This window comes from Peromyscus californicus, unplaced genomic scaffold, assembly GCF_007827085.1.
Source record: "Peromyscus californicus insignis strain IS unplaced genomic scaffold, ASM782708v3 Scaffold_6__1_contigs__length_162567912, whole genome shotgun sequence".
Taxonomy (NCBI): Eukaryota; Metazoa; Chordata; class Mammalia; order Rodentia; family Cricetidae; genus Peromyscus; species Peromyscus californicus.
Genome location: NW_026294584.1, coordinates 106,796,616 through 106,817,169, shown reverse-complemented (window position 1 = coordinate 106,817,169; position 20,554 = coordinate 106,796,616). Strand labels below are relative to the sequence as shown.

General features: G+C 51.5%; 1 protein-coding gene across 5 annotated transcripts in view; it reads right to left on the bottom strand.

Annotated features, from left to right (window-relative positions):
- Positions 1-3,220: 3,220 nt before the first annotated feature.
- Slc6a6 (solute carrier family 6 member 6) overlaps positions 3,221-20,554 on the bottom strand; it is a 75,373-nt gene continuing 58,039 nt past the window's right edge. For all 5 annotated transcript variants that reach the window (XM_052722325.1, XM_052722323.1, XM_052722324.1 and 2 more), the window contains 6 exons: positions 17,384-17,496; positions 13,682-13,819; positions 12,522-12,624; positions 11,977-12,077; positions 9,862-10,032; positions 3,221-7,363 (listed from right to left, as the gene is read on the bottom strand). In XM_052722325.1, the coding sequence (XP_052578285.1) occupies positions 7,220-7,363; positions 9,862-10,032; positions 11,977-12,077; positions 12,522-12,624; positions 13,682-13,819; positions 17,384-17,496 (770 nt within the window). In that variant the 3' untranslated portion in view covers positions 3,221-7,219. The remainder of the gene's footprint in view (positions 7,364-9,861; positions 10,033-11,976; positions 12,078-12,521; positions 12,625-13,681; positions 13,820-17,383; positions 17,497-20,554) is intronic.

Below are 20,554 nucleotides of genomic sequence, written 5' to 3'. Positions count from 1 at the left end.
TTAATTGCAAACTGTATGGCCTATGGCTTCAGCTTCTTGCTAGCTAGCTCTATCATCTTAAATTATCCCATTCCTATTTATCTATATGTTGCCACGTCGCTGTGGCCTTACCAGTCTGCTGGCATCTCGTTGCTCTTTTGGAGGCAGGCTCATGTCCCTCTCGACCCCACCCTTCTCTCTGTATCTCTGCTTGGATTTCCCGACTGGCTGTAAACTTTCTTGCCATAGGCCAAAACAGCTTTATTTATCATCCAGTGGGAGTCACACATATTCACAGCATACAGAAAGATATCCCACAGCATGGTTCTTTTGCAGAGCACCTGGGTTTGGTTCCCAAAGCCCACATGGTAGCTCACAACTATCTATTACTTCACTTCCAGGGGACCTGACACCCTCTTCTGACCTCTGCAGGCATCATGCACACATGTGGTGTACGTACACACACACACACAGGCAAAACACTCATACACATAAAATGAAACAAATCTTTAAACAAAAAAATACTGGGCCATTTTGGGGGCCTAGTGGTTAAGAGCATTTACTGCTCTTCCAGCAGACCTGGGTTCAGTTCCCAGCACTTGTATTAGACAACTCACAACTGCCCATGACTCCAGCTCCAGGAGATCGACACCCCCTTCTGGTCTCCATTAACACTGCACTCACATGCACTTACCCACCATACACACAATGAATAAAAATCTTTAAAAAAAAAAAAAAAGCCAGCTGGCTGTACACCCTAGTGAAAACAGTGAACTGGTCATAGTCTTTTGAGAAGGCATAAAGAATAGTGAAGAAAACATAACCTATGGCAACAGAGTGACCAGGGTGAGGAGAACCGAAACCCAGGAAGGACTTCTCTGAAAGAGTGATAGTCACAGTAAGATTTGCAGGACAGAAGCCAGTCCAGTCAAGACAGGGAGGAAGTGTCCCAGGTGTGTGTGTGGTGGTGGTGGTGGGGGGGGGGGGGGCAGCAAGTGCAAAGGACCTGCAGTATGAATGAATCTAGCAGGTTCTACAGCCCAGAGAGGGTGGTACTGGAAACTAGGCTGAAGTGTGGGATGTGTTGTAATCTGTGCAGCCAGGGAATCTTTGGCTTTGGTGAAAGGAGGTGCCAAGTGGGTAGCCTGGCTGTCTGGCTTTTGCTCCTAAGTTTTGAGGCCCTGGGGCAAGTTAAGCTCACTGGTTCTAGGGTCCAGAGCACAGGGTCAGGCCCATGGGGCGGGGGAAACTTGCAGATCTAAAGGCAGAGAGAAGCTGTTCCCTCAGGATGTCTGTGAGCTCACTGTCTCAGGGAGGCAGGGGGTGGGGGTAAGGAGTGAGGGTCACCACCATTCACACAGCCTATGTGCCAAGGAGAGCTCAGAGCACTTTGTAAGAACAGTGAGAGCCTTCTAGCAGCCTTCAGAGAAGGACTCTCTCTACACATTACAGAGGAGGGACCAGATCTCTGAGAGGTTAAGTAACTTGCCTAGAACACAGTATAGAGCGGAGCCAGGATCCAAACACAAGCCAATTGGCTGGGAAGCATAAAGGGATGGAGGTGGACAGAGGCCATCAAAAGGATAGCAGGAACATGGTGGCGAGGTGCTCTTTTATTCTGTCACACTATGAAACCAGCCAGAGAAGACTTGTAGTCCCCAATCCACCCAAGATCTGGCTAGGAAGTCTATGAACCCAAGAGCAAACCTGGTCTGGGAACTTCTCAGCAGTTCTTACCTATGCTAGTACAGGGAACGTCATGGTAGGCGGAGTTTTCCTGTCCCCACACCTGCTCCCAAATAACAAGCAGTCATTTCCAAATAACTGACTCGGAGAGTTAATATCAATTTTATAAATGTTCAGCTGATAGCTCAGGCTTGTTACTACCTCTTACATTTAAATTAACCCATATTTCTTATCAATGCTTTGCCACGTGGCCCACTTATCTCATTTTCTACATGTCCTGCTTCCTCGGCAGCTGGTTGCTGTCTCTCTCAACTCCGCCCTTCTTCATCCCAGCATCCTTAGTTTGGTTGTCCTGCCTATACTTCCTGCCTGGCTATTGGCATTTTATTAAAACAATTTGAGTGACAAATCTTCACAGTGTATTGCACAGCACATCCTTTATATGAAGACCTGAAATCCAAAATGCTCCAAAATCGGAAACTGGATGTAATGACTGAGCTAGGATAAAGGAGCTGTTAGACCTGGGGAAGATGGGGAGACCCACCCACTCCCACGACTGTCTGATTAAAACCAGCTGTATTTAGAACTGGCCAGCTGCTGCCTCTCCCAAAGTTAGGATTACAGAGAGCATCCCCTTACCGACTTTGAGGTCCCTTTTATGGGAAAGGGTTAGGGTTGATAGAAAAGCTGTTGAAATAATTGGTTGTTAGCACCTGGACAGAAGAGTTGGGACTTAGGGCTCAAGGCTGCCTGTCGGATAGATAAGTGCAAGAATCCATCGTGTGGAAGGGGAGTCCTCATATCAGGGAAGACACATTTTTGTAAGGCAAAAGGGCAGTCATATATCACAGGTGCGGGAGTCTAGCAAGGCAAAAGGGGTGGGCATACATCATGGGGTTACAAGTTCAAAGTAGGTTGAAAAACATGGTTTGGGGGATACTTTAGGCTTAGGAAACACTTATTCTTGTAAGGTACAGAGACTTAATAACAATGTGTAACAATGTGACTCTTGCTTTGGCTGGGGAGTGGGGGTGGCTCAGTACAGGTGATGTGCGTGGCTTTGCAAGCATGAGGACCCTCATGTTTGTCCCTCAAAACCCATATAAATTTGCCATGTGGGGGCTAGAGAACAGTTTAGTGGTTGAGAGCTTTTGCTGCTTTCCCAGGAGACTGAATTTGATTCCCAGCACCTACATGGCAGCTCACAACTACCTTTCACTTCATCTTCCAGGGGCTCTGATACCCTCTTCTGGCCTCTGTGGGCACTGCATTCATATGCACATACCACCTTACCACATCATGCCCTACATCACTGTTTTTTAAAAGCCAGGTGAAGTAGTTCTTACAATCCCCTAGCTGGGGAGGAGAGACAGGTGAGTCCCTGAGGCTCACAGGCCAGCCCCAAGCTAGTAAGAGACCTGTTTCAAAAACCAAGGCCAGTAAATGCTCTTAACAGCTGAGCCATCTCTCCAGCCACAGTGAAATCCCTTTATAAACTGTACAGTTTGCCACCATGTAGAGGTGAACACACCACTCCAAACCACACCACCACACGTTCTTGGATTTTAAAAAGGAAATGTTTATTGTTGTGTTACAAGGTGATTATAAACTCCTCTAAAAAAAGCAAAGATGGATTTAAAATATCAATATACATATTCATCTAAAAAGCAAAAGAGGAAAAAAAAAACGAAATCCTGCAAAATGCAGGGTCGTCGTCGTTAAACATCAATACACAGAGCTTGTATACTGCAAGACAGGTCACACACCAAGGATCCTTCAAACATAAACGCTCCTCCCCTCGTTGGTTGGTTTTAGGTTTTTCTTTTGTGTGCGTTTGTTTTTTTGTTTTTTATTTTTTACAAAAGTTTAAAATATCTTAAAAATATTTTGAAGTTCTTAAAAAAATGTCTTGATGAGCCAGACATATTTCTGAAGGAGGCAAAACCCACGTTCTCAGCTTTCTCTTGTGCTAAATACAGAGTCACAGTTGTTAGGGATTGGAAAGATTAATTGGGTTTAAAAAAAAAAAATGGAGCTACCATCTCATTTTGAAGCCAAATATATAACAAGATGCTCTGTCCTTCAGGGAACATGCCAGAACATGCCTGTAATGACACCACCACCACCCCTCTACCCTCCCAAAGAGCATGGAAAGCCAGCTTCCTGTGAAGCCCCAACTACTGGGAGGTCAGCATGGAGGAAGGGCGGCGGGAGCCCTGCGTCTGGCTTCCGGGGCACCCCTCTCCATCTCGGGGTATCTAGGTTTTGTTTTGTGTGTGGTTTTGGACTTGATGAAGGAGGGATGTGCACACAGAGGTATTTACAGTGTCCGTGGGGACGGGGGTCTCAGGATTGAGTGGGCTGTGAAGGGCCTTCTGTAAGGTGCCTTCCTGGCTTGTGTCTGCATCTTGGAGAGAGGAACCGGGATCGGTGCCTCTTTAGACTGTCTAGAGCATTGCCCCATCCAGAGGAGCAGGGCTGGAATGCTGTTGGCCATGGTAGTGACACCCTGGGATACAGAAAGCCCCTTCCTGTGCAGAGGGGACCCATGCTACTTTCTCCTCCTGTTTTGTTACGGTCTGCATGGTCTTCCAGGGAGATAAGGACTAGGGGCCAGAGGCCTAGAGGGAACCTTCCCCAAGATCTTCCTTCCCAAGAAGGAAAGAAACCTTCTCAGGCTACTTCCTGCGTAGCCTCAGGCTGCATGGAGGCCAAAGGCCTGCCATTACAGCCTGCCTAAGGCTCTTCATACTAGCAATGTCTTTGGCCCTCAGTTTCTGTGGTGCAAGTTGGTCGGGGGAAGGGGGGGGGTGGCGGGAGGGTATCAATTCCTAGCTCCTAAAGGCTTTGGGGGAGGAGGGAAGGGTAGCATGGGCCTGCGGGGAGCAGGAGAGTGAGGTTGGGCAGAAGTGGGCGCTGCTCTCTGCTCTATGAGCATAGGCAGGGGGCCCTATCAGTCTGGCCTCTAGTTGACAGGGAAGGCCTGGGTTAATTAGACAATGCCCTGGTCCTGCTTTCCTTCTGCCCATACCTGGAGAGCCTGGAGCTACAAATGACTCAATTATCCAGTTCCACTCAGCTCACAAAAAGTCTCTCCTACCCTAGGCCTCAGTTTTCCTGTTTACAAAAGTGCCTTGGATTGGGGCTCCTCTGGGACTGTCCACAGCACCCAGTAGGGATCCTCCACATGGGGGCTAATGAAGCTCTTGGGACCAAATAACATCGCCCAGGAGAGTCCTCTTGGGCCCACCATGGTCCTCATCTAAATCTGGCATTGTACCTTGCTTCCTGCCCACATCTGACAGGCAGGGCACAATCTGACCTGTTCCAGGCAAGGGCTGGTTGGTAGACAGCTTAGCCCTCCCTCTCTCCAAGAGGCAGGTGGACCAGAGTCATGAGCTCTACTTCAAAATGTTACTTACATGCAGACATGGAAAGACAAGATCACAACAAGGGCTATCAGGGCCAGGGGCTGGGTGACAGTGGTGAGTATTGAAGACAAGTGCAGGGACACTGTTGGGGAGTGGGCTCAGCAGGTGGCTGGCCTTCCACCCAGGCAGGGCCTGGGGACTTGGCCCGCTGTGTCTTTGGTCTAGAATTTGATCTGGGAATGATAAAAAGGCCTTTGTCAGGCCATTTCCAGAATGGTGCCATTTGTCTGCCAACCCAAAATACTGAAGGCTCACCAGAGTGGCGTGCCTGGCGGAGGGGAAGGGTAGGCAGGCATGACCACAGACGCAGCTGGATGAGCCCCCTCTCCCTTACATTTCACCTGTCTTCAATCACCCACAGTGGTTACTTTTAAGGTTCCATAAAACAAAAGAAAAACAGGACACGTTACAAGTTGGTAAAATCAGGGAAGAAAAACTCCAACACTCACATTAACACAAGAGCAACCAGAAATACACAGGACAGTAGGAACACGGTACAATCACGGGTGGCTGACTCAACAACCACTGGAAGAGGACTAGAGGGTCACTTGGCAGACACTTTGGAGACAGAAAAATGTGTACATTTGTCAGGAGGGCAAGTTGGTTCAGGATGGCACAGCTGGGCCCAGTGGAGGCTGGGGTGAAGGTGTAGCGCCCTCTCCTGGTTCAGAAGGAAACAGACCTGCCTGAGGTCAGCCAGCTCTGGGGCACTGGCCTCAATCTCTGTGGAGACAACCTCAACCTATAAAATTCACCTTTGTCTTCTCTCAGTTCCCTGGGGGCGAGGGGGCAAACACCTGTTCAACAGCCACTGCAGAGGCTTGGAAACAGTATCTGAGGTCACTACCGAGTTGGCTCTGTACTTGAACTTAAAATCCTTTAAGTTCCAGCATCTATAGCCACGCTGGACATTCTGTGCTAGGAGCTGGATGGCCCTAGGGTGGCATCTTTAGCAAGAGTTTGTCAAGAGGCAAAGGAGGAAAGTGCCCTCCTGGGGTATACTTGCCAGTCTGGGGTACACTCACTCTCCTGAGCTGCTAATATCCTTTGGTCCACTGGCTTCCCTCCTGGCCCTCACCAAAATGCATTCTGCTTGGGGAATGCCCTGACCACCATCCGCCATGACTCCATTCAGATACAACGGCCCCTTCTTGTGTGTGATCCTGACTCTGAAGCCCTTGCAGCTCCTGTGGACTGGCCTCAGGCAACTGTATCGAATGCTCAAGAAAGGCCCAGGTTTCTGCCTAAGCCAGCTGAGGCTCCCAGATCGCAGCCCCATTCACGCCTGCCTTTCAGACTTCCCATTCCTGCCTCTAAGACCCATGGTGGTTCAGACAATCCCACTGACTACCCACCCTCTACTCCAAAATAAAAGGGAGGGGGTTGGGCCCTGGTCCAATGGCTTCGGCTGCTCTTAGAATCAATCCTTCATGCTGAGGGGGGAGTTATTATTTTGGCGTCTTTCTTGTTGGTTGAGAAAGAGTGATGGTTCTCCCCACAGCCCTGCTCTCTCCTGCCCCTCAGGTCTGTTCAGCTAGTGGGGGCTCCCTCTCCTCAGCTGTGTTCTTCCTCCTGAACCAGCCCAGAAGGGACTATACCTTTCTTGAAGATGTATCCATCATCATAGGAAAATTCCACCCAGCATTTAGGTGTTTTTCTTTTTCTCTTTCTTTTTTTTTTGTTTGTTTTTGGGCAGAATTTTCTGCCAGCTATATAAGCACCGAAGAATTGCTTTTGAAAATGAAATCCATTGCTGGCAAGACCAATTCAAGTGGTAAAGTGTATGACAGACTCTAAGTATATATATCATTATATGTTAAAAAAAATACAAAGAAAAATTTACCAAGTTCCCATAAAATACATCAAAATCAATAAGAAAGTCCATCCTCTCCCCAGGACATAGGCCCGTGGGTTCTTTTTGTACAAAATATCCCCCAAATCAAAACAAAATACACATAGACACACACATGACACACACACACACACATACACATAGAGTAACATTTTCTGTGACAATTAAAAAAAAAATCCTAGTACAAATATAAAGCTCTGTAAACCTGGTCCTATGAGAATCTAACGTTAGTAAACAGCAGGGGAGCGGCGCCTGTCGCATGGCCCGGACCTCACATCATGGTCTCCACGATGACGTGACTGGGTTTCATGAGTGCGCCATTCATGAGGTTCGAGCGGGAGTTGAAGGGCGTGGCCCCCTCGTGCTCCACAGCCCAGCGGTTGGGTTCCCTGGGGGTTATCAGGTATTTGATTCTCTGTGGAAGGAAGATGAGGAGGTGTCAAGAGGGGACCAAGGGGGTCCCTCCCCACCCACCTCCTGGAATACCCTAGGGTGCCTGCTTTGTGGCACCTGGCCAGCTGCCACCCGTTCTGGGCCTTTTGTTGATTTTCAGAAATGGAGGGGAACGGCCCCAATGTCCTAAATTGGTTTCCCCTGAGAAGCTGAGTCCTGTCTCTCTGTGGTTTACTTACCCCGGTTGCTCTGACTTTCTGCTTCTACCGTAAAGTCTTAGGGTTGGGTAACTAACCTAAGTTCCTCCCCCTCCCCCACCTTCTCAAAGTTGAAATTGGTACTCCTTGGCCTCCCGGAGCCTGAGCCTCCAGCCTTTGTGAGATAGTTCTTCACAGGCAGCCCCTTCTCCTGCCGAGGAGGGGGCCCACTACAGGGAGGGCTCTACCCTTGCAGATAGGAGACGGGTGGGAGAATCCTCAGACCCTCTAGGCATGGAGCCCAGACTTCCCAGTGTGGTGACTGATCATGGGATTGGTGAGGGAAGAGCCCTCTCCAGGGACTCCAGGAAGTCACCAGCAGAGGTGGGAATGGAACTTGGCTCCCGCCACCCGCCTCCTGCCCACTTCCTGCCAAGTGCCTGCTCAGACTGAAACGGGCCAGCAGTTTAAAAACAAAACAAAACACAGAACAACAACAAAAAACCCAAGAAAGGAACAAAAGGCCTGCCTAGGTATTTACATTCAACTATGACATATCACAACTGAAAAAGCTGCTTAAAGCCTGCATGCGTGGCCTTGAGCTCTCCCCAGCACTGCCAAGGGGCTGAGGTAAAGCCGCTTATTTAAAAGGATATTATTTCCCTCGAGAATCCACATGTCCACATTCTCTTGGGAAACCCCACAAGACCTGGTGACTCTAGGCTGTGCGGCTCCTACTAACACGTGAGTTGTTTTGGCGGGTCGGCAGACCTGCAATCCTCCCTAGACCTAGCCTGCCTGCTCGCCCTCCACCCTGCCTCTCCTGCACTGGAACACGGGGCTCCGCGTGCAAAGTGGGGAAGTGGCACCCGCCCCACGACGTGGGAAGCTCAGCTTGCTCTGGAATCCTGGTAGGGTTGGAGATCCAGATGTGCCCCCAGCTCCCTCACAACTGGGAGGCCACCTGCCGGCCCCTCCGTCTCACTCTAGCTATGGGGAGACATCCTCCCCCACCCCCAGCAGCTCACTCTGAATGAACCCGTGCACATGGGCCAGATCAGCCTCTTAAAATCAGGCCTTCCTTGAGCTAGATAGTGGGGCTTCTACCCACAAGGCCAGCACGAGGGAGGCTGAGGCAGGAGAGCTGTGTGTTTGAGCCAACCTGAACTACATAGTGAGTTCTAGGCCAGCTCAGGCTATAGATTCAGATACTGTCTCAAAAACCAGTTGGGTTTTCAAGAGACCCCCACCCCAGCTTAGTGACTGCTACGGAAGCTGTCTAACCAGAACAGACCTCTAGAAACCTCTGCCATATCCAACTAATTCATGTCTGGGTGGTAACGACCTTCTAGGGTGGTAACCCCGGTTGACTCGGGGCACCCAGAGCCACCTGGAGGGCTCAGAGCAGAGGCTGCAGCTGCCTGTCTGTCCTGGGATCCAGTGTTTCAGCACTAACAACAGAGAGGGATTTAGACTCTGGCTTAATGGTAGAGGAGCTGGGGAAGCTGGGGGAGCTGGGGTCCTAGCCCCAATCTTCTACACTCTAGGAAAGCCTCAGGGACTCAGACCAGCATGTGCCCCCTGGCTCCTTCCAGGGCTCTTCTCTTCTCTCCCAGCCAACACAGCCCCCTCCAAGGGAGGAAGCCTGGGCCAGCTCAGGGGGGAGCCAGAGCCCCAGGACATCCTGGCTCCAGATTCTTTTTGTAAGAGAATAAAAACAGCCCAGAATAAAACTGTGGGGCCTTGGAGCCGGCCCAGGCACAAAGGTTAAAGGAGATTCTGAGAAAGGGATTTCGTGGAAAGAGCAGGGGACTGCCAGGCCTGGAGGCTCCAGCATTGTGGGAAGAATTCCTGAGGAGGCTGGGGGAAGGGAGGGAGCGCCATGAGGAGACAGGCAGTCCTAGAGGCTGGGAGCAGGGTAGAGGGGGTGCCACACCCCAGCACAAAGGGTAGCCACAGTGGGGGCGGTGCTGGGTTTCCTCTCCAAAGCCCATCTCCTGTCCTGACTCAGAACAGAGATCCCACACCCTTTAGCTTGGCACGTAAGGCCACTGTCTCTTCTCTAGGCATTGACCCTCTGGATCCAGCACCAGGACCATATTCTACCTCGGGCACTTTCCTCATAAGCCCATGGTCCCACCTTAAATGTCCCTACAAAGCCTTCTCCCATGTGAGGGCACCTGCCCTTGTTTGCCCACAGCATACTCCTGCCTTGGATCTCCCGCCTTTTGTGTAGTGAGAGAAGACCTGGAACTCGGAGAGGGTCACACAGAAACTGACACGGCCTGGCCTCCACCCCCCACAGCCCATGCCCCATGCTTACCACGCGGAACGGTCCCTCCGTCCGGCAGAAGAGGATGACAATGACCATGGGGATACACACCATAGAGGAAAGGGCCAGGCCCCAGCCCAGCCCAATCGCCCAATCAGGGTACACGTAGACTTTGTTGTAGGTCAGGGGTACATACTTGACAAGAGAGAAGATGAAACATCCCTGTGGAGAGATGGGGCAATCAGAGGGTCCCTAGACATTTGAGAGCAGGGTGGGCCTTATGGGGGGGGGGGGCTCTTCCTATCCTGACGACGGAGATGGGGTGATAGTATGCTTTCTAGGTCTCTCCCGGGCAAGTCTGGCCAAATCACCTACTCAATGTGCTTCCATGGCTCCCCAGGTCCTGTGGAATACCAACCATGTCAGCCCACAGCTAGGACTACCTCCTTTTTCATATGCTCCCACCCCTCAGGACTCTTTCCAGCTCTGCAGCGTGTGCCCAGGACCTTAACACAGGCTGCTCCCCCTGCCTGTCCCTTTGCTCCATCTTTTCACACTACTTCCACTCCGGTGCACGGGCCTTGCTCGCCCAGGCCCCAGCTTTTCCTTCCAGAAGCCATATGACACCCAAAGTTCAGGAGTTTCCCCCCCTCTAGAGCAGCGGTTCTCACCCTGTGGGTTACAACCCCTTTGATGGGGGGGGGGGGGTGCCAAACGACCCTTTCATATTAGAAAACACATTTATTTATATTATGATTCCTAACAGTAGCAAAATTACACTCATGAAGTCGCAATGAAATTAACTGTATGGTCGGGGGTCACCACACCATGAGGAACTGGATGAAAGGGTCACAGCGTTAGGAAGGGTGAGAACCACTGCTCTAGAGGGCCTCTCTTTTCTTTAACACCAGATGCAGCTCTAGGCGTACACAGCAAGTGCTCAATAAATGTCTAAGGCATGGCTGAGAGCCAGACCACCAGCAGCCTCTCTGCACGCTGGTCACCGGGTCTGGTTCCGGTGATGGGTGTGGGCCTGGCCTTGGTCCTAAAGAGTAGGGTGGGGCGAACCCTGAACCCTAAAGCTGTGCAAAGTCCGCTTTTGCCTTTGAGAGGGTGCTCTTGGGGGACTGCCCTAGACCTTTCTCCTCAGAATGAGGCACCCCAGGGAGGGTCATGGGTGAAATCAATCAGCTACTCACTGCCTAACAACAAGGTCTGAGGGGAGATAGTGTGCAGGGTAGGGCAGGTGGCCCACGGGGCCCCACCTTTCTCTGATGCTTTCTGCCCAGAAAGCTGTGGTTTAGGTGAAGTAAACCCCACACGGGGGTGGCTCTGGTCTCTATCTAGCCTTTCCAGTAGGTAGCCTCATCCTGCCCCAGAGTGAAGTCCACCTCTGGTCCAGACAACTCTCCAGAGAGGAGAGAGAAGGAAACTGGGGGTCAATGTGAGGGGGAGTCCAAGCACAAGCCTGGTGTGAATGAGAATGGAGTGCGGGCCTGAGCCCGGCTGACGACGTCTCTGCCTGGGTTGGGCCTCCTGTTTGTGATCTCTTGACTTTGTCTGGGGGATGTGTGTTGAGAGCCACAATCACACTCATCAGATTCTAAACTGTCACCTGCCACTGAAGTCCCGCAGGTGGGGAAACAGATAGAGAAGCGAGTTAGCATGTCCGCTTGGTCTGGCCTGAGAGTAGAGGTCACAGGAAAGGGGACCCGTCCATCCCTGAGCACTGGTTCTAAAGTGAAGGGTTCATACGGACTCAAGGCGCTAGCCAGGAGGAAGAGCAGTGCAGCCAGGACTCCCACAGCCCCGGATCCCTAGGGCGTTGACCAGGCTCTGCTGTGAAAGCGCACTGGTCCTCACAAGCAGAGTCTTAGAGAAGGGCCTTGCTGAAGGTGCCCGGGCAAGCATCAAGGCCAGCTCCAGGGTGGCGGGCAGAGGAGAGCAGCCTGGCCTGGTGTCCTTGGAACTGCCCTTCCTGTTTCCTCTTCTTCACAAACTCCTGTTGATCCTACAAAACCCTTCTCAACCAGGCAATGAAGAGCAAACTGCCCCAACCCTCCCAGGTACAGCTGAAGCTGGCTTGGTCACAGCCCACACCCAGGAGAGGCTCGTCAGCAGGCAAGCTCACCACGAGGTGAGAATGTCAGGCTGGGTGAGACTTACAACACAGAGAGCTGGCGTGATGAAAGCCCAGCTGTACTTCATCCAGGGCCCAGGCCGATAGCCAATCATGTCCTCAATACCGTCATATAAGTTATCACCGCCTAGGAGAGACAGCAGGGGGCCCCTGGTGACATGGTGGCCAGAGCCAGCATAGCCCTGGGGAACAGTGCAGCAGGGGTCACCTGGGGGCCTCTAACCACCAGGCCTGTATCTCCACACCAAACACGGCCATGTGTGTCTAAGGCAGCTTGACACTCAAATACAGTTGGGTACCTGCATTTTGCCGGAAGTCTTAGACAGAGCCCACATCTCAGTGTGGCCAACCTCAGTTCTCTAAGAGGTCAAAATGGACCCTTTCCAGGCTCTGGTGTGACAGTGTTATATTTATAGCAACATATGTTCACACCTTGTGCTTTCAGTGGGATTGTCTGTGATATGCTCAAAGAGCATCCCAGAGTGAACATTCCAGGCAAGGGAAGTTTTTCCATTAAATACTCTGACCAAATGAACAGCTTGAAAAAGGATGTGTAAACATGTATACTCACCATATATCCAGGCAATAACAAAACATTCAAAGAATGCAACCCACAAAAGGCATACACCACTAGCTGCATAGTAGTCAAAGAGTTGAAACACATACATGCCACCCTGCAAAGGAAAAAAAAAAAATCAAAGATAAAGTTGGTTTGCTATATGGTCTCCAATTCCCTTCATATATAAAGGGCTATGACAAATCAATGCATTTATTTTAAATTCTAAAGAAAAATGGGCAAAAGCTGGGATGACCAAATACAGGTTATTGAGGAAGAGGAGGAAGAGGAGGAGGAGGAAGAGGAGGAGGAGGAGGAGGAGGAGGAGGAGGAGGAGGAGGAGGAGGAGGAGGAGAAGGAAGATTATGATATTCGGGATAAGTGTGGTGATTCATAGCACTTACAACAAATATTCTAGAGGCCAAGACAGGTGAATGCTGTGAGCTCAAGGCCAGTTAGGGCTACATAACAAACTCAACTTCACGTTTGACCAACACACAGGGTTGGGGGAGAGCACAGCATGTCTTAGCAACACAAAGAGTCACAGAAGTCTACACACACAGGTCATCTTAAAACCAAGTGTGGCCAAGCCCAGGGAACCCACTGCTTGGTGAGTGATGCTTTCTGACTTTAGAGGACTGTTCTTAGAAGCACTTCCCTGAACGATTCTCCTTCTGGTAAAGAAAAGTGGTGAAGGCCTGAACAGGGTGTGGGGCAATGACTGACAACCTTCTCCTAGAGAACTCAGGCAAATTGGTGTACTGGGGGCTCATCCCCTCTTCTCTGTCCTTTCTCCAGCCCCTGCAACCTCCAGCCTTCAATCCTCCTGGTTCCCTTCCTTTCCTGGCCTCTCTCCCTCCTATTTAAAGTATAGTCCCTGCCCTCTGGGCATAGCGGATGCTCTCCTCAGCAGACACCCACACAAATGGTAGAGTACTTGCTACACAAGTGCCAGGGCCTTGGTTTGACCACAGCATCTCAAAAAGGAAGTGTGGGGGGAAGCTGCACGATCACTGAGAGCCGGACAGACTAAGGATGGGGTGGGGGTGGGGGCGCAACCCTAAGGGGGTATGGTAGGTACTCGCCTCCCCTGTGCCCTTGAGAAGGTGGCTGGGTATCAAATCCAAACATAGGCAGGGAAATCCCTCATGCCACCCAAAGGACCAGCCACCTACCTCCGTCACCATCGTCAGCCCCAGCAGGTAGCTGATGCTACACACGATGGCGATGAAGATTTCCCGACGATAACCCTTCCTTAGGAAGGACGGGTAAAGATCAACCAAGGATGTGATCTGTCCTTCGACTTCAACAAACTGAGGGGTGAGAGAGAGAGAGAAAGAGAGAAGGGGTGTGAGGGGGTTCAGGAGGAGGGCCTGGGCACATCTGACAAAAGATAGGCGTAGGAGCTCTGTCCTGTGTCCTGAGCAACATCTCACAAGACCCACCTGGAAATCCACATAGCCAAACCCCGGGCTGTGCAGGCAGCCACTGTGGTCTGTGGTCTAAGCAACTCAGGACGTATGGCTCTACTCAGGTCGTCCCTGCCCTCATCACTGGAGACTCACCCGAGAGCAGATGTTTCTCTAGGAAGCCAGGGCCAGCTCTCCGGCCTGACACACTTGGGGGTGAGTGTGCAGCATGACAGCCTCTCTCCTTGGTCAAGGCCAGTGCCACACACATCAAGGCAGTGAATGCCTAGCCCAGCCCTTCACACGGCTGCTCAGCCGGAGCACGACAAGCAGGTCAACCTCTGCACTAACCAGCTGGAAGACTCTGGGCAAACCCTGGCCTCAGTTTCCCCATCCACAGGACAGAAGGCACTTCCAGTCTGACTCACATGGCGGCTTCAACCCACTGGATGTCATGTGATCCAGGAATCCATGGGTTCCAGACATCCTAAAGAAAATTCTGGAACATCTACACACATCATGCTCGAGGACGATTATCAGTCTTTCTACATCTTTCCGCCCTTTTTGTATCTAACGATTTATCTTGGAGACTGTACTATGTCCCTGCACAAAAAGCCACCTTGCTTTTAACAGCAGCATAAACCTGCACCCTCTGGACACATCACCCTTCACCTAACCAATGACATGGCAACAACATTCCTTGTCATCAGTCTTTGGGCACGAATACACAGGTCTGTAACCAAGTCTTGGCAGTATTAGGGGTTTTCAGGGTCACAGAGTTACTTAAATTAAAGGAGCTGTACCCAGACTGCTCCGAGTCATTGAAAAACTGAGCTGCTAAAGGCTCAGGGTGTAAACACCCAGCAGGGTGCTGACCCAGCATGCAAAGGCCCTGGGTTTGATCCGCAGCCCTTCATTAACCAGGGGTGGTAGTGCGCACTTGTAATCCCAGTACTCAAAAGGTAGAGGCAGGAGGATCAGAAGTTCAAAGTCAGACCTGACTACACCGTGAATTTGAGACCAGCCTGGTCTACATGAAATGTTACCTTGAAATAAAAAGACAAAAAAGTTTGGGGACAGAAGTTCCCCCGGCATTCCCATGAGAAAGATCCAATCATGGAGGCCTTTGGGAGGTGGTGAGGGAGAACATAAGAATGGACACAGAGAGAAAATTCCCCTTCATGTGCCAGAGGGATGGCACTCTGCAGCCAGGATTCAGGGATAAAATGACCAGAGCTCGGAGAGAGGGGTGAACTTTATGATCTCTGATTGATGTGTCCAAAGGGGATTTGAACCTGAAAAACAACTGAACCGGCAGTCCCAATGCCAACCTACAAAAAACAAGTGGAGATGAAAGGCTGGGAATCAGAGCCAAGGTAGGCCTCTCTCAGTCTCAGTCGCTATGGCTGCAGAAAGGGCATTGACACCCAGGCCAGGACGCTGCAGGGACAGGAGCTAATGGATAAAGATCTGGGTGCAGTGGGCTGGGGAAGAGCATATGTCTAGCATGGGCAGAGCCCTGGATCCGATCCCCAGCACTACAAATAAAGACAACTGTTGGTGCAGAGCTGGGGGAACAGCCTCCACTTGGGGGGGGGGGGGGGATGGAAAAGTTCCAGGGACAAAACCTGACATCAGACACGCTTGATGCCAACGAGCTGCACATGGAAAAAACGGCCATGTGACATCTGGCACTGGATGGTCTCTCACACAGTGGGACTCTCTGCACCCCCATGTAGGGCTGGCTTCTCCAAAGGCCTCCTATTGCTCCAGGTTCTGTAAACCAGAGTCTGGAAGGCCAGCGGTCCGTGTCCTTGCTCATCTGTGCTTGAGTGAGTGATGACACCATCGGGTCACTTAAGCACCAAGCCTTGGGAGCCCCGCTCTACAAAGCAGGGTAAAGAGGAACACCCCCAGGGCAGATTTCACAGCCCCTCAAGATTCTCCACTTAGCCTGTGGCTTAGCGGAGAGTCACACATCCTGTACTGAGCCCCTACTCCCCCAGGGAAAAACACTCAAGGCACCTCTGGCTGGGAAAGTTGTGAGCCGGCATAGCCTGGTTGGAGCCATGGTGATGTCACGCTTAGCCACTTATTAACTTGTGTTTTTGTTTTCTTCTTCCCCTCTGAGCCCTGGAAGATGTTCTAAAAGCCACTAAACGGCACTGCATGGGGTCTGCTGCCAGGCCAAGCTCTCAGAGCAGGAATGATTAACAGAATCTTGCTTGTTGACAGCCATGGCTGCCCATCACCAACTGCACAAGGATTTGTTTTTCTGGCTCTGAAATGTTCCTTTGCTGTCTTTTCTGCTAATCCGGCCCCCTTGCCTGCCAAGTCCTGCACTGTGTTCTTGACCTTGCGAGCTGCCTCCTCTGGACTTATTTACCTCTGCTAGGTTCTGAGTCCTCCCCAGGACCCATCCTGACAGCAGCTTTGGAGGCCCTTGGGGAGGCCCTTGGGAGGGCCGTGAGGAGTCAGTCTCCAGACCTGATCCCACAGCCTGTTTCAGTTTGATGGACTTTTCCTGAAGCAGCTGGAGACCCAAACCCAGGCCACACAGGAGCGTCTCCTGCCTTCCCCGTCTCTCTAGCTGGCATGACCCCTTTGTCCTGCACACACCACAGTCTCCCTCCTGGAGTCTCAAAATACCCCCACAAAAAGACACTCACTTCAGGGAAAGAGACCCACAACCTCTCATGAATCTTACGGGCACCTGAATTCTCTGGCGCTGAGCCTCGTGCTTCACAAACTATACCCGTTAAGCATGATGAGGAAACTGAGGCTCAGAGGGAAGATGATGGATGAGGCCATTGTTACATACAACAACGCTACCTCTCCTGAGCTGGATGCAGCAGCTGGCTGGTTGTCACCAGCGCTCCCTGGTAGTCAACTGCCTCCTATGGAGCCCTGGCAGGGAGTTGGGGCAGGATGTGGGGTTCAGAGCACAAGGAAAAGGCTGAGGGGCACGGCTTAGGGCAGAGTCCATGTTTAGTGCATGTGAAGCCGTGGGTTCCACCCCAGAAATAAAATAAACATGCAGATAAGGCAGAGCTTACAGCAGCCAGAGGATGGGGGACAGGCTAGCCTGAATCAGGAGCAGTACGCCAAATGCTGTTCAGCTTTTCTGGACATACTTGGGACTGTGGTGGCCTGAACAGTGATCGACACATGCACTGACATTTGTGCCTCTGGGTCCCGGCCTTCTATTTCTCACTTATGGCTTGACTTTACACACACATACACACACACACACACACACACACACACACACACACACACACACACACACCCCATCTCCTTGCTGGGGTAACAGCCTTGAGCAATAGGGCTAAGGCCTTTCTCTGGCTGCCTGGAGCCTCTGAGGTGGGAGCTTGAGGGGGAAGGGTCTGAATGTCCCTCAGCTTCAATAAGGATGGGTTCTCACAATGAGGCTGCCCACAGGAGCACCACAGCCCCACATCCACGTACCTGGCTGTCCAGTCCAAGCAAGAGGAGCATAATAAAAAACAGAATGGACCAAAAGGTGGGCAGCGGCATCATAGTCACAGCTTTTGGGTAGGCAATGAAGGCCAAGCCAGGACCTGAGGGAGAGAAATGGGGAGGGGACACAGGAGGACATGCATCAGCACCCTGCCACTTAGAGCCCTGGGCCTCACAGAACACTCATGTCTGAGTGAGGAGAGGGTCGCCTAAGCCCCCAATGCAGGAGGAGCCAGGGAAGGAGACTGGTGGGGCTCGGGAGGGGCCCCAGGTAAGTAAGCATCTGCCTCCTATCCAGTACATGGCCTCCTCAAGTGAATCTAAACCCGTACAAGACACGGGATCCTCGGGGCAGGGAGTGGGACTGAGCGTGGGGCTCAGGCGGCCAGAGACTTAGGAAACGGAGGACCACCCCTCACAAAACCAGAGCCGCACACTGATGTTGGCTGGAAGGAAGGCTGCGGTCATCTGATCTGTGAAACCCTCCTCTGCAAAGAATGGTTTCTATTTTTGGGTTAATGGCTAAAACACTGTTTAAATGGCAAGAAAAAAAAAAAAAAAAGAAATTTAGAAGCATGCCCAGCAGGGCAAATGGCTCTTCAGTGGCATCCCTGTGGGGCCTCTGTCCCCCACAGGTATCCAAGTTCACACAAGGCAAGGTAGAACCAGCCAGGCCTGGCACTGAAGGGAGGCAGCATGGGGCAGGACAGGTCCCCAGGCCCAGGAGACTAGCCACATCCCAGTCCTCACCCACCACTTCCTCTCTAGATTTTTTCGGGCTTCAGTTTCCTCGACCTGAAATAGGAGGGTCAGGTGGCCCCAGGATCCTTCTGTTCAGATTCTCAGAGGTGGATATCACCGCCCAGAAAAGGGCTATGGATTCTTATCAACAGGGAGCTCCTGCCAGACCCAGAGGCAAAGGGGGACATGAGCTCTGCCCACTCCGAGTGCCTCTCACAGAGTCATTTGAACACAAACATCTCCTGCTTGCAAAAGCCCCCCCCCCCCAAGTAGATGCTTCGGGGGACATTATCTAGCTGGTACTTGTGGGCTGCCAAGCTAAGGTGAAATCAACTACTAGAAACAAAACAAACCAATCAAGAAGAAACACAGGCCAGACTGCAGGAGACTTGGAAGATGTTGCACACTTTAAAGCAAACATCAAAACCAAATGAATGGCTAAGACGAGGGGGAAAAAAATCCACAAAAACAAACCAATTTTGCAAAAACCCGGAACCAGAATTCACTTAATAAAGCATCAACAACCGGAACCGCGGCAGGGGAGGGCGAGTCTTACGATGCCGTCTGAGAACCCTACTGAAACAATGACCCGGTGCAGCCCACTAAGTGGTCGGTAGAAGAGATACTAGAAGATTCTGTAAGCGGGAGGTGGGGGAACTGCTTACCAAGCCGGAAGCCACTTGGAAGAGCAAGATCAAGGGGAGAGGGCTGGGAGCAGAACACATCCCTCCCACCCAGGGCATCATGAAACACACTTGGAATTAAGTTAGAACCAAAAGCATTCTGGTCCCCCTAGATTCCAAAGCTCTGGCCCTGTCTGGTCCACCCCAAGAATGAGGAATCAGGACTAACCAACTACAAGATAGATGTAAAGTGTGGTGACCCCCACCCCCAACACCTCTGCACCCGACACTGTGAGCAGACTCAGTTCACTTATTTCTGTCTTTCACTTTTGATTTTCTCAAGCCAGCCTCAGGAGAGGGGCTAAGTGCCCTTCTCCAAGGGACAAGGAACTTGGGAGGCTAGAAGCCGAGAATGCTGAGGCCATTCTGATGCCCCACCAACAACGGCACACCGTGTCCTGTCTGGGCTTCCCTTGGCCGTGGAATACCCTCGTTCAAATGCACCTTTGTTATAGTGCTTGCTAAAATCTTATGGAGGAGTCAGGGTCCCTCTCGCTGTGCTGGCTGTTCAGACATCACTATGAGGAAGGAGCGATGATGTCTTTAAGTAGAAGAAAGAAGAAACAGCTTGGACCGACCACATATGCGGCATGAAAATACCCATTGTGCACAAAGATCTCCTTGATGGGCCTCATCTTTCTCCCCTAACAAGCTTCCTCCGTGCCCCTGGTGACACCCAGTTACTGGTTTTGGAGTCACCTTGCATGTGCAAGCAGAAAGAGCGACATTTGCAGAGGGGCTGGAAGTGGTGCTGGGTGCCTTGCCACACAACTTCCAGCACAGGAGGCTCTGGTAGAAGTCTCTGTGCCCTTAGTCCCCGCCTGTCTGTAGAGCCCCTGAGGATGGGCAAACAGTTCTTCTGAGTGTCCAACTGGGACACAGTGCAACAGATACATGTGCACAGCATGGAGCTCACGCTGGAGGTGTGTGTGTGTGTCTGTCTGAATTAGAGCCTGGCAGCAGGCGGAGGATGAGGGGTGCCTGAGGTCAGAGGAGCCAGTGAGAAGGGAAAGGGCTACCTACAGTAGAGGGCTCGACAGACATGCAGTGGGTGGAGACTCAGCAGCTGCCTGTGGCCCTAGCTTGCTCCAATCCACTCAAGCAAGACTCCTGCTTTGGGACCCTTGATCTCATCTGAGACATGAATATCTAGAGACACAGTGTCAAAGAACCCTCTGACCTTCCAATACCAGGGCTCAGGACTGGGAAACTGAGACATGACCTTGAGTTTCAAACATAAGGAGGTCAAAGGCAGAGAATGACGGGGACTTGGGGTACCTGCCCCTGGCCTGCAGAAACCCCTAGAATAACGATGCACAGTCTACCCCCATCCTACCCCATCCCCATGCCTGAAGGGAACCCCAGCCCAGAGCCCTTGGCAGGCTCCAGAAAGCCCCAGAGGGGCTGTGGGCAATTAGGTTAGGTCAGACAATACCTGACCACTCTTCAAGAGGACTGGACGGGGAGGTGGCCCCTGGGGATCTCCACCCCAGCCACCTCAAGTCTAAATTGCAGGCTGAGGCCAAGGCCAAGCCCTCAAACCCAGATTTCTGAAATCCTGTGATGAGGTGGTAGGATTCTAGTTCATGTTCCAGAACCATCTTTACTGGAGCTCTGGGTCCCATGTTGCTAAGAAAGGACCCACTCTGTGCAGAACCCATGACCCTAAGACTGACCATCCATTCTGTGACTGCAGGTGTCTTGAGTAGCAACATGGGACCAAAAGGCTCCCATT